General features: G+C 42.8%; 1 protein-coding gene across 1 annotated transcript in view; it reads right to left on the bottom strand.

The window, feature by feature from the left end:
* Positions 1–776: 776 nt before the first annotated feature.
* Positions 777–13,265, bottom strand: part of DAP (death associated protein) — a 36,680-nt gene continuing 24,191 nt past the window's right edge. Inside the window, exons 3-4 of the mRNA XM_079984025.1 lie at positions 3,961–4,003; positions 777–2,447 (exon numbers count right to left, since the gene is read on the bottom strand). Coding sequence (XP_079840151.1) covers positions 2,328–2,447; positions 3,961–4,003 — 163 coding nt within the window. The 3' untranslated portion in view covers positions 777–2,327. The remainder of the gene's footprint in view (positions 2,448–3,960; positions 4,004–13,265) is intronic.

Raw genomic sequence — 13,265 nt, 5'->3', positions numbered from 1 at the left:
TAAAAGGGGTCGGCAAGGTTTACCGCGCCTGGGCTGGTTCACTCCAGTGGAGATCCCTCTGTGGGCCGGATTGCATGTGTGACTGCGATTTCCAGTGTCTGCACCTGCGCAGACATGATTTCTGGCGTCTGCAGACGTGATTTCCAGTGCCATGGAAGCGAGTCCTCGGCGGTGCCTCGCCGAGCGGGCGGCTCAGTTCGGGGGTGGCTCATGGGCCGGTTAAACAACCCCCATGGGCCGCTTGTGGCCCATGGGCCTTAGGTCGCCGGACCCTGCCTTAAAATGTGAGAAAAGCATCTAGACTCATGTCTTGACCAAGACATAGAAAGGTCCAGATGTTGCAGATGAGGTTGCTGAATTCACATACAAGCTGGAGAGCAGTTATGGATGACACCCTAGCAACACATCTTCAAGGGTCAGAGGAATGACCCAATGCAAGCAGCTACCATGTCCAATTTGTAGTTGGGGGGCATTTTTCCACGTGCAGTTCTTCTGTGACACTTGACTGTGAAGCAGATATTGATTTGTATTTGAAGAGCTTGCTGTTTGACCTAGTTTTCCTAGAGTTCTGTCATCAATTTAGGCATAATGATCAAGGGTACAGAGGTTCCCTCTGTGCCTAATGGCAAGATGGGCATCTTTAAACATTGAGGAAAATAGTAGTACGCAGCCCTTTGTGAAGCTTTGACTTGTTTTACACACAGCGGCTGAAGAAACCAAACAGACCCCATTTCTCTTTCGTTTCAAAACCATGGCAGTCGTAAAATAATTACACATTTTTATTAAGCAGTATTTCAATGGGTTTTTATTATTATTAAACCTCTCTCCTCTTGCAGTTTTCTCATGTTATTCATCATTAAAAATGAATGATTATTCAAAGCCCAAGGGGAGTGGAAATCTTCCATGGTTGCCGGAAGAGAAATTGTAACAATGATTCATTAGCAGCCAACTTTTTCTGAAGTTATTAGAATGCATTGTAGTCTACAGGATTAAAACGAAAAAGAAGAAAAAAGAATGGTGTGGTTTCACCATTTAAAAAATAAAGTACCTATAAAAATGTAAATGAAATTTGGGTACAGTATACAGAACCAAGTGATTCCGAAGTACAAGGTTGTTTGCATGACCAGGCTTAGCTTTCATCATAATGATTTTTACATCCCCCGCTCCCAAATCTAGCAGTGGATATCCTTATAGGCAGCTGGTGGAGATCTCCAGGTGTGCAATGCAACACTCATCTTGTTCCCCAATGAGTGTAATGGATCTAACAGATATATATGAGAATACACACCACCATCTTGAGACCACTTGCCACACACTAGAGCTAATTTACTCTGCTTGCTGTGATGAAATAAAAGGACAAGTCATTGCCCACCAGTACTTCACACGTTACTGCATTAATATAACATAGATCTTAAATTGCCACTGTAAGATTATTCAAGTTTGTATATGGCGGGGTCCTTCCTGGACTGCAGGCAGTTCAGACTGCAGGCAGAGCATTCAAACATGTGATTCACCCGGATCCTACAATTTGAAGCTATCTATTTAGGAACGGTTGTGCTGTCATGTGTTATTCCTGCAGGCTTAAAATCTGTTTCAAGTTTCTGTACTTTCTGAGCATGTAGAAAGTGTAGCAATAGGTAGACCATCCAATCTTGCCATTTTAATTGGATTCTTGCCTCTTATTGCTCTGTTGTTGTTGTTTTTTTTTTTTGGGGGGGGAATGTAGACTTTGGGCCAACCAGTTGGCTCATCTTTGGCTAGGCTGCGACATAAATCTCCTAAAGACCCACACTTTGCAAGAGAGATCTACCCATCTGAGAAATTTCTGGTCCTTTCATATCCTAGACTAAAATAAAAATAATTGCGCCGGCCCTTCCTCAAACATGTTTGAGAAAAAAGAAGAAAATAATAAAAATAATTGCAAGGATGCCCTAAAAGTCTTACTCATACATTGAAAACCTCTCATCAGAAGAGGGCAAGCAAAAAGTAATACACCTTTTCCCCTTCCAATCTAATGCATTCCAGTAGTGCCAAAATCCAGAAATGAAAAAGTTTAAAATAATTATTCAAAGATCTAGGTTTTCCCAATCCCGTTACATTTCTATGACCATATTTTTTTTTATTGGCAGTACACAGGGACATGTTTTTTTTCCAGCTGAGTTGTAGGACTGAAGACTCTTCCCTCCCCACCCCCTCCCCTTTTTAACCATTCAAACCATAGGCAATTAAGGCAAAAGCATGAGATACCACTTTCAAAAGATCTGGTAGCACAAATCTCTTAATCATTCCATCCGTAAACACTATGGCTGGATCCTGGGACAGGAGCTTCATTTGCGAGGTTGGTGGATGTGTTGGTTGACATGTTGTGCGGGAGGATGCTTTTCCACAGAGGGATGCGGTTTCTGATGAGCCACCTGGGCTGCAGCTGGAGGGAAGTCTTTATCACCCTGATTAAAAAACAAACACATCAGAATGAAAAGAAAAAGAAAAAGAGAGAACACCTGTCTCACCTGCAAGTTGTGTGTGTGTGTGTGTGTGTGTTTGCTCCAGCCTGACATGCCAGAATGTCAGAGATTCTTACAAACTGTTTCTTGGGCTACAGAATATGAGCTTGTGGTTCGTATCAGCTTGCCCATTTCACAATATAAACATTTACCTGTTGTTGAAATGACCATGGTGCATACAAACTGCAGCTGACCAGATCAGTTAAAATGAGCTGCTCTACAGGAATCTAGGAAATTGGCTTAAAATGCAGGTTTTGCACATTTTACTACTTATGAAACACATGGCTGCATAACTTGGCAAGCTGATGTGTGTGAATTTGCAATATCACAACGAGAGCTTCCTGGTAGCTGTATACTGCTGTCCACCAAGTGTGGGAAGATGGTGGCAAAGTCTCCCTATGGTATCCATTTTGTGACTGGTGCCCATAATCTTTCTCTAAATTCAAAACGTACATGCTATTCTGCACTATAAAGTGGACAGCAACTAGCCCTTTTCTGACACACAAACACAGAGTTAAATGATGCACTTCATGCAGGAGCAATTCGGGCACCGTATTTTTCGCTCCATAAGACGCACCTAGTTTTTAAAGGGGGGAAGCAAGAAAAACTATATTCTGCACAGAGCATACAAGCGGCTCTAACTTTTCTTGCTTTAAACCCTCCCGTCCCTCCTCCCGCTTCGCTGAGAAGCCAGCAGAGCAAGCTGCGCAGCTCTCGCTGAAGCCAGCAGAGCAAGAGCGATAGTTGTGCAGCGGCTCTTGTTCTGCTGGCTTCCCAGCAAAGCGGGAGGAGGGACGAAAGGGAGCCCTTACAAGGGAGCGCTGAGCATAGCCTGGCAGCGGCTCTTGCTGGCTTTTCCGGGAGGTGTGGGAAGGGAAAGAGGGCAGCCACTCAGTGCCTTCTCCCACCTCATGGAAAAGCCCCAAGCTCCGCGCTGCTCTTTAAAGGGAGCGCTGAACAGAGCCTGTATGCATCCCAGATGCGAATGCAGGTGGGAGGCTCTGCTCAGCGCTCCCTTTAAAGAACCGTGTGGAGCGTGTGTGAGGCTCTTGTTGGCTTTTCTCCCTCCTCGGGGAAAAGCTCCACGTGGCTCTTTAAAAGGAGCGCTGAGCAGAGCCTCCCGCCTGCATTTGCTCCATAAGACGCAAACACATTTCCCCTTACTTTTTAGGAGGGAAAAAGTGTGTCTTATGGAGCGAAAAATACGGTAATTTCTCCATTCCTTTTCCTTTCTGGGCTTTGTCTATCAGACTATGTGCCTGTGGTCAGCAGCTGTCTTATCTTTCAATCTTTGTACGGCACTTAATAGGGACTTCATGTGTGAATGATGACATAAATTAAAAATGAGAATAGGAGACATCAGATCTAAACCAAAAGGAAGTTGAAATTCACGAGAAACTGGCAAAGCTTCCCTTGATTTTAAAACAGTTGAAAATTAACAAAGATGGAAACTCACCCTTGCAATGACTCCAGAAATGAACACAGTTGGTTTAGGTGGACTGGAAAATTAAAGAGGAATATTTAGCTATATAACTGAACAGTGCCATTTGATACAGCCAGAGGGCAAAAAGCCACAACAGATAATTCCAAAGACTTTATTACTCAGACTTTATAATCAATTCAAACGAACACAGCCAGAGACACTCTTGGAAACCAACATTCTCATAGCAATCTCCATGAATTATCTATTCAGCCCATCCTTGCTGTACTAGTTAATGTACCAGAGGTGCAACATGACTGAGTTTGGAAGATTTATTCTTTGATGTTCCAGATTCAAAATTAAATAACACAGAGAGAATAAAGATGGAACCCCAAATAAGCAATATGACATGGCAGCGACAGGTCCTTCAGTCTACGTTCTCTGGGGTTCAATGCTTGGTGCAATGGGTGGTGGAGAGCTTGTAAGAGGGCGGTGGAAGGAGTGGGTGGGTGGAAGGAACTAGGACTACCTTATCATCTGCTTTAATGGGAGTTTAAAATGTGCTGTGGCCAGAATGCAAAGCAGTAATCCAGGTGGGTCAAGTTTTAGTAGTACAGTAAACATAAGACAAATAATATTAAATCAGCCTTTAAGGCTAACACTACAGCATCAAAATCCAGGAAACCTAGCTATGACATTTCTGGGAAGGATATTTGATTTACAAACTTTTCAAATTTGTGTTAAGCACTTAAACACACATGACAGTAAGGAAAAACGAATAGCAAACAACATGTTAATAAAACATGAAATCTAGTTTCTGCACAGTATTTGCTTGCCACGACATTTTCTGAAAGGCTTCATAATGGCAAATCTGAATTTGAATGATTTCCTCACATATTCTCCCTATGACCTTTCAATTTTCACAGTTCTCCGTCGAACCATAAAATTTTGGAGCAGCATTTTTTTGAGAAGCACTTGCAGCCACCAGATTTATCCACCGGCGCTGTTCAAAGAAGTTGTTTGTAATGAAGCCCCTTGGGTCAAAGAAGTATGGGCTGGTTCTCTCTCTGAGACAACTTAGTAGACTTCCACGTGAAAGCCGTTTCAATCTAAGAGCAACCTCTCGGGAAAAGGAGGCAAAAAACCCCACCAAGAGCACATGATTCTACCTCAAGTTGGCTCAGCTGGAAAAAACAAAGCTGGAAAAAGCCATCTCTGACAACCAACTGATGCCCTCCTTTGTGGTCATGGGGTTGCAGCACTCATCTCGCTTTATTGGCAGAGGGAGCCAGCGTACAGCTTCTGGATCACGTGGCCAGCATGACTAAGCCGCTTCTGGCAAACAAGAGCAGCGCACAGAAACGCCGTTTACCTTCCCGCCGGAGTGGTACCTATTTATCTACTTGCACTTTGACGTGCTTTCGAACTGCTAGGTTGGCAGGAGCTGGGACCGAGCAATGGGAGCTCTATTAGTGGAGACACTGCTAAAACAAAAACACTACCATAAGTGCAAGGTCACCAATTGGATTCCACTCCCTGATATAATTTACTTCCCATGTATCAGAGCCAGGCTGGGGCCATGACTTATTGGACCTGCATACAGGCCTGGAATGTGTGTCTCCAAGCAAGTGTCTGAGATGAGTTACTGGAAGTGAAGGCTAGATGACGCTTGCTTGCTCTGTTCAATTTTTTTTTTTGGGGGGGGGGAGACACAGGCGACTAGTATTTATACCAGACCTAGTCTTTCCAGAGCCTTCATATTGCCAACCAATTATAGGGGCCAATATTGCACATCTGTATTTCCTGAAGAAATCAGAGTCTGATTTCTGGTGCAAGACACCAATTCCCTGATTTCGTGATATTTACAGCATCCTGACATCAGCAACGCTGCCATCTCTCCACAAATAGCTGCTAAAAATAGAAAGGGATAGAGAAATCCTGACAGCAGCCTCCCCTCCTTCTTTTCCAATCCTCCAGAGAAATGGAAAGGAAACAGGGTTTCATTCTTTCAATTGTTTTGCATTCTGCTGGCGTTTCACGCATAGTGTAACCTACATTTCTAGTATTTTGTAAGCTATAAATGGCTGCTTTGAGGATATATTTAATCTGATGAAAACCAGTTTGACAGATGTTGTTTTGAAGATACAGCATACCATACCTTTCTCTCTAGGCTTTCGTAAATAAATTTTAAAAAGGAATGCCTCCTTTAATGTAGGGAACGCTTGCTTTTAACAAATGCATTTAGCGAATATAAATAGATGCAATTTAAAAATAATAATGAAAACGAAGAAGTGCCACTATAAAACCTAAACTTTCAGAGAGAATATTCTCATTTCAGAATATCATAACATATGGGAAGAAATCCAACACCTGCTTATGATGAAATGTTTGAAGCCCTCGGTGCTTCTATTAAGAAATGCACCTGGTGAACATCAATATCTTCAAGGAGTTCATTTATTCTTAATCCTATAATATGGAATTCTAATATTTCATAATACTAAAGCTTAAACAAGGCAGATATTGACATTGCGGAGAACTCACACAGAAGACTGATTAGTTGAAAAGGCCACTAAACCAGTGAAATGAGATATGAGGAATACTAAAAAGTGTTTTTGCCTTCATCATGTAAGATTTGAGGTCTTTAGTTTCATTATTATTCATTATTATTGTTACAGCGCTTCCATCTCACTTTATAAAGTACTCACACACCACTCTGAAGTCTGTTCAAAGTAATTCACATACATCATTGCAGTAATCTTTACAGCAACTATACGGTAAAGGTAAAGGTACCCCTGACAATTATGTCCAGTCGCGACCGGCTCTGGGGTTGCAGCGCTCATCTCACTTTAAAGGCCAAGAGAGCCAGCGTTTGTCCGCTTCTGCAGACAGTTTTTTCAGGTCATGTGGCCAGCATGACTAAGCCACTTCTGGCGAAACAAGAGCAGCACACAGAAACACCGTTTACCTTCCTGCTGGAGCGGTACCTATTTATCTACTTGTACTGGTGTGCTTTCAAACTGCTAGGTTGGCAGGAGCTGGGACCGAACAACGGGAGCTGACCCCGTCGCCGGGATTCAAAGCGCCGACCTTTTGATCGGCAAGCCCAAGCGGCACAATGGTTTAACCCACAGCGCCACCCGTGTCCCCAACTATATGGTAGGCCAGTATTGTGTGCTTCTATATTCTCTCTATATGTGACATCGTTATTTGGATGTGGAATGGGGTGTCTGGAAATGCTATGTCCCAAAATAAGCAAGAGTGTGGGTTCACAGATCTCCATGGAATTCAGGGAAGAAGGACAAAATAGTTAATTATTATTTTTATAAAAATAGTATGTGCAAATTACTTAGGGAAATAACCCATTGCTCATACCTTTGTCGAAAACGGATAGTGGGTCAGATGAAACTTTAAGTGTAAAAATACTTTTAAAAATGACAGAGTTCAAAAAGCACAGGGGAACTGTCAAATATTTTTTTAAAAAATATGGATTTCCCCTGACCTGAGGGAATGTAATAAAAACCATCTAGTTGCTTTGATAAATCTGTAAGCAGGCACCAATCCTATAGGGTCCAAAGAGTGACTCTAGCAGGGGGGTTCTTCAGCTCAACCTTCATTCTATTGTTTTCAATATTTCACCTGATCGACGCGACTTTTCTAATGAGTGGTCCTGAAGGTAAAACAGGTTTGAAATGCTTTGTTGCCACTTGCTGATAATTTGCTTCTCACATATCAAAATCTTCGCTAGCAGATCGGCACAGAATCAAAGCATTCCAAAGCGATTGCAAGAGGGTTTTTTTGCCTGGCAAGGCTGAAAATGTGCAAGGATTTCCACAAGATGGCACTGCTGAGCCTCCAAACTTCGCAGAGAGGCAAACAAGCAAACTTAAAAAGACAAGCTGATCCTTTCTTCCGTGTAATTTTAGAACACAGAGTTGCAAATAATGTAATTTTTTGCGATGGGGGGACGGGACGGGACGACAACGCACACTCGTACATACGTTTAATTCATAAAGATGTCAATTGGAGAGTTCAATGAATCTCCTCCAAGGAGATCATGGTGATACACACAAGATTTCTCATCTTAAATTCACAACAGCCCTGAGAAGTAGGCTGGACCAAAGTCCCATTTATAGGTTCAAAGCACAGTTATGGACATAAAGCATAAAAGGACAGCAGAACTACCAATGCCACCGAGCAGAGAGTTATGAAAGGATTTTTCATGCAAGGTTCCTGACTGCAGGGAGAAGTCTACGTGGGTTGGCCACAACGTCCCCCCCCAAAATTCCCATCAATATTTCCAGCTCAATGTGGAAATGCTGGGGTAGGTTGTTAAGGGCAGGGATGATGGGACAGGGCCGCCAGTTGCAGCCCAATACTCCTTCTGCATTTCATGGTCACACATGGTCTTTGAATGAAGGAACAGAGCTTCTGAGACTGGGTGAGTGGGCATTGGAATACAGTGGACCCTTGGGTTATGTTACCTTTGGGTAAGGTAACTTCCGGGTTGCAAACGCGGCAAACTGGAAATGTATTCTTCCGGGTTTCACCGTACATGTGTGCAGAAGCGGCGCCTCATGTTGCGGACTTACTGGGGTATGTAATTAAGTTCGTATCCGGAGGGTCCACTGTAATTCTTTATTTTTTCTAGTACAAGTCTAACACTCCATGCATTATATTGCACAAGCTTTTATATTCACACAAATAAAGACGTAGCTTTACAGAAACAGTCTCTCAACAATAACTATTTACAAACTGATTTTATAAAACTTCCTAGAGTTAAGTCTTTATGTACTTTGCTCTAACTTAAAAAAAAATCAGTCATATGGAAATGAGTCATTAATCCATTTTTCTCAAGCCCACCTCTTAATTCGGATCCTGCGAGGACAATAACCAGATGGAATTTCCAGGTGTCAAGTAGCGACTAATTTTCCTTTTGTCCAGGGGGCACCAACCATTTTGGGCACACATCTCGAATCCTGCAAAAGTGCTATTGGTGCCAGTCACAAAATGGCTATAGTGAGATGTGTGGCACAACACAAAATGGCTGTCTCACTTAAATGAGCAGAAAAATAGGACCAAAAAATGCTCTGGGCATCAACTGCCCCAGCAATAGCGGGGAAAGCACCAATATCAACCACAACCACTCACAAAGGGAAACTCTTTCTACGTCTCCTTTGTTCAGAATGGATGAATGCCGAATCCTGGCATGAAATGAATTGTGGGTGTGGCTTTGGGGTGCGGGTTCAACGTAGGATAAACTGAACAAACAGGATCTGAGCAGGAAAACCTAGCAGTCTCTGATGAATTGTAGATTTCCTGCATGATGGAAAAGATAGTGGTAAACTGGCACCCATGGGTGCCATGTTGGAAATCTCTACTTTAGTCCCTTCTGTACTCCCATCTGACTGCTGTCACTGAAGATGGTGACAGCAGCCACAAAATTATAAGACGCCTGCTTCTTGGGAGAAAAGCAATGACAAACCTAGACAGCATCTTAAAAAGCAGAGACATCACCTTGCCAACAAAGGTCGGTATAGTTAAAGCTATGGTTTTCCCAGTAGTGATGTATGGAAGTGAGAGCTGGACCATAAAGAAGGCTGATCGCCGAAGAATTGATGCTTTTGAATTATGGTGCTGGAGGAGACTCTTGAGAGTCCCATGGACTGCAAGAAGATCAAACCTATCCATTCTGAAGGAAATCAGCCCTGAGTGCTCACTGGAAGGACAGATCCTGAAGCTGAGGCTCCAATACTTTGGCCACTTCATGAGAAGAGAAGACTCCCTGGAAAAGACCCTGATGTTGGGAAAGATGCACAAGGAGAAGGGGACGACAGAGGACGAGATGGTTGGACAGTGTTCTCGAAGCTACCAGCATGAGTTTGACCAAACTGCGGGAGGCAGTGGAAGACAGGAGCGCCTGGCCTGCTCTGGTCCATGGGGTCACGAAGAGTCGGACATGACTAAACGACTAAACAACAACAACGTACTCCCATCACCACAGTTTGATGGAAGGTAGCACACAGAGACAACATACTGCAATCTCTCCAATCACTGACCCTTGTCCTGGGCCAGTGGAGGGCAAAAGGGAGTGTGAGTGGTGGTGGATGGAAATGACACTAATTCTGTCCTTTACTGACTTTTCCAGCAAGATTACTATAATGCATTCTACATGAGGCTGCCCTTGAAGACCGCTCAAAAGCTTCAAGTAGTGTAGAACCTGTCTTTTAGAATACTAGCTGCTTCTACAAAGTGGGGCCCAATTTTGAAAGAACTACACAGACTTCCCATTTGCTTCCAAGCCTAATTTAAGGTCCTGCTACTTTTGTTTATTTGGTCTCTATTTCCACAGAGTTGAAGACTCAGCAAGAACAAATATGCATGGCTGAATTACCTCTGAGAAACTGGTTCTGAGGACCATGTCATGTTTTAAAGTGTTTTCAGCTATGTATGTGAGAAACTAGTGAGTATACTACGCTTAAAAAAAAAGAAAAGATAAATTTTCAATGTTCAAGAGAAGCAAAATATGTTGGAGGCAAGGTCCCCAAGCTTCTAACTGCAGATTGATTCCACTTGCTTCTGGCTTTTAAGTGATACAGACTACACAAGTGCCCAAATCTTGCTGAAGCCTCCAAGAAGTTCTTCCTCTGTTCCAGCTCTCTCTCATTCATGATTTTATCTGCACAAGCAGAAGGAAGCAAATGCTCTCCTAAGAATTGAGCTGTTCTGTGGGCAACGGCTGAAAGAAAACAGCAGGAGTGAGAAAAATGTTTACAATTCCATGTCCCAAAGGGCCACTGTTTTTTGTTTGCTTTAAGTCACGTTAGCTACCAGACCGCAATCCATCGCTGGGACAGTGCTTCTAAGCAGAAAGGCTCAGGCACTAGCTCTTAAAAACAGTAATTCATTTCTGCCAGATCAAAAGATTTGTGTTTACAAGGCATTTGTGAGGCACTATCTAAAGCTATAGGCTATCTCTCCTTTGCAAGAGGGTTTATTTATGAGGCATGTTAAGTTTCTTGATCGCAACTATATACCTACTGGTAATGCCCCCTATTAATATTATGCTAGCTATGTGTGTGCTTTGTAGGTATTGAATTTTTTCTTCCACGCACAGTTATTTTGCCAGTGTACAACTTCCCCCATCAATGATTGTTTACAGCAATGGCTTTTCACATGCATGTAATTTTCCTGTGAAGAAGACAGAGGCAGGGATATACGGTGTACTGCTTTAATTTTCAAATGAGGCATTACCTGCAAATGAGGGCCACTGTCAGGGCCAGACTATGGGTGGCTACACCCGAATCTAGGCTCTGCCTCTCAAGATCAGTCAGTGAAGGTAGAAAAAGCTGTGGTCTCAATTGCTACAAGCAGCTGGTATTGCTCCACAAACTAGATGAAGGTAGAATGCCATGCCCCTAATACCTATAAAAAAACCCCAGCCAGTTTGGGGGATTCTTGCTGTCTCCCACTTGCAGTGTTCGTTGCTGAACACACCTATATTTCTACTGTACCTGAAGATGGCGTCAAGGACACAGGGTCCACATTAGCTCAGGCTACAATTTTTAGGTTCCAGATTAAACCCAGAGTCCCTTTTCAGGCACCATGTTGCTTGCAAAGAAGCTCAAAGAAGATTCTCCATTCAACACCCACACTGGAACTTTTTGACAGCAAACATTCATTCCCCTTCTAAACACCAAGACACACTAAACCCAAACCTACCCATGCAAATATTTGTAAGTCTCAGCTCTCCTGGGTGATGAAAGAAACAGAAAACAGGCTCTTCCCCATCTACCTAAAGCAGCACTAAGTAAAGGCTGTGAAGATTTATCTAAGGTAGCCTCATAGAATGAGGCAAGTTACTCTCTTCACTAACCAAGATACATCCCACATATAAACCACTTACAGATCGACAGTGGATCATGTCATGTCACCAGAAGTGAGCAAGTTGTCACACCGTGCTTCAAATTTATTGTTGTACAAGACACCAGCTCAGAAACCACACTGCAGATAAACACCGTTTGCCCTCATCCATAATAATCAGTTATCCATTATGCATGTAGCAACTGAATAGAACAACAGTCATGAACATGCCCCCTCAACGCACCAACATCCCACCGAGTAATCTTCAAGAACAACTGAGGGGAAAAACCACATCACTTTTATCACACCCTGATGAATGCGGATGATACACCCAGCAGCTGCAAGTTAGCTTATGGGCATCATTGCACCCTGTGATCCATTGAGCCACCTCCATTACCAAATGAAAGGGAATAATTCATTTTCTGAATGAAAAGGGAAAGGAAGAATGTAGGATATGGTTCAGCCTTTCTGGGTCTGCACTACTTCAGAATGGGAATAGAAGCGAGGGTGGCAGAACAGAATTCAATGTTCTCTCAAGCTAATGAAAAAACTACCCTTGGTGCCTGCAAAAAAGGGCATGAGTACATGCTAAGTTTTCTGTGTGAGCAAGGTAAGGATCTTCCCCCTTAATCATCTTTCTGTACATGAGGACACAATGAAACATGTACATCACTTGCATTCCTAAGTGGTAGTCTTCAGGAATGGTGGTATTCTCTTGCTGGATTAATTTATGAGCAGAGGGCGATGTATAGGTTACAAATTTATTGTAATGTATGATGGTGGTCTTTGTTTTTGTTTTGCTTCGGTTCCTGTTTGTCTTTTGTAAGTTTTGGCGATTTTAAATTTGGAGGTTTAAGTATATTACGTTGGTATGGGAAACTGTCGTGTAACGGGCCAATGGCCGTAATAAAGATCAATCCAATCCAATCTTGCTGGATTTGCTCCATCCAGGATGGATAAAAATCAATGATTTTAATAATAATAATAATAATAATAATAATGATTTTTTAAAAAATTAAATCAGATTTTTTTAAATTTAAATTGATATTTTTTTATTTAAATCAGATTTTTTAAAATAAAATGCTTTTGGAGGAAAAATCTTTCTAAAAATAGCTTTCTATTTAAGTCACATTATAGTCCAAAGGCTATTCATCAGGAAATAAGGATTTGTTTTAAGTTTTAAAGGTAAAGGGACTCCTGTAAAGGTAAAGGTAAAGGTACCCCTGCCCATACGGGCCAGTCTTGACAGACTCTGGGGTTGTGCGCCCATCTCACTCAAGAGGCCGGGGGCCAGCGCTGTCCGGAGACACTTCCGGGTCACGTGGCCAGCGTGACATCGCTGCTCTGGCGAGCCAGAGCCGCACACGGAAACGCCGTTTACCTTCCCGCTGGTAAGCGGTCCCTATTTATCTACTTGCACCCGGAGGTGCTTTCGAACTGCTAGGTTGGCAGGCGCTGGGACCGAGCAGCGGGAGCGCACC

Source organism: Podarcis cretensis (genome assembly GCF_951804945.1).
Source record: "Podarcis cretensis genome assembly, chromosome: 7".
Classification (NCBI taxonomy): Eukaryota; Metazoa; Chordata; class Lepidosauria; order Squamata; family Lacertidae; genus Podarcis; species Podarcis cretensis.
The sequence above is the reverse complement of the archived record's forward strand: the minus strand, read 5'-3'. Positions and strand labels throughout refer to the sequence as shown.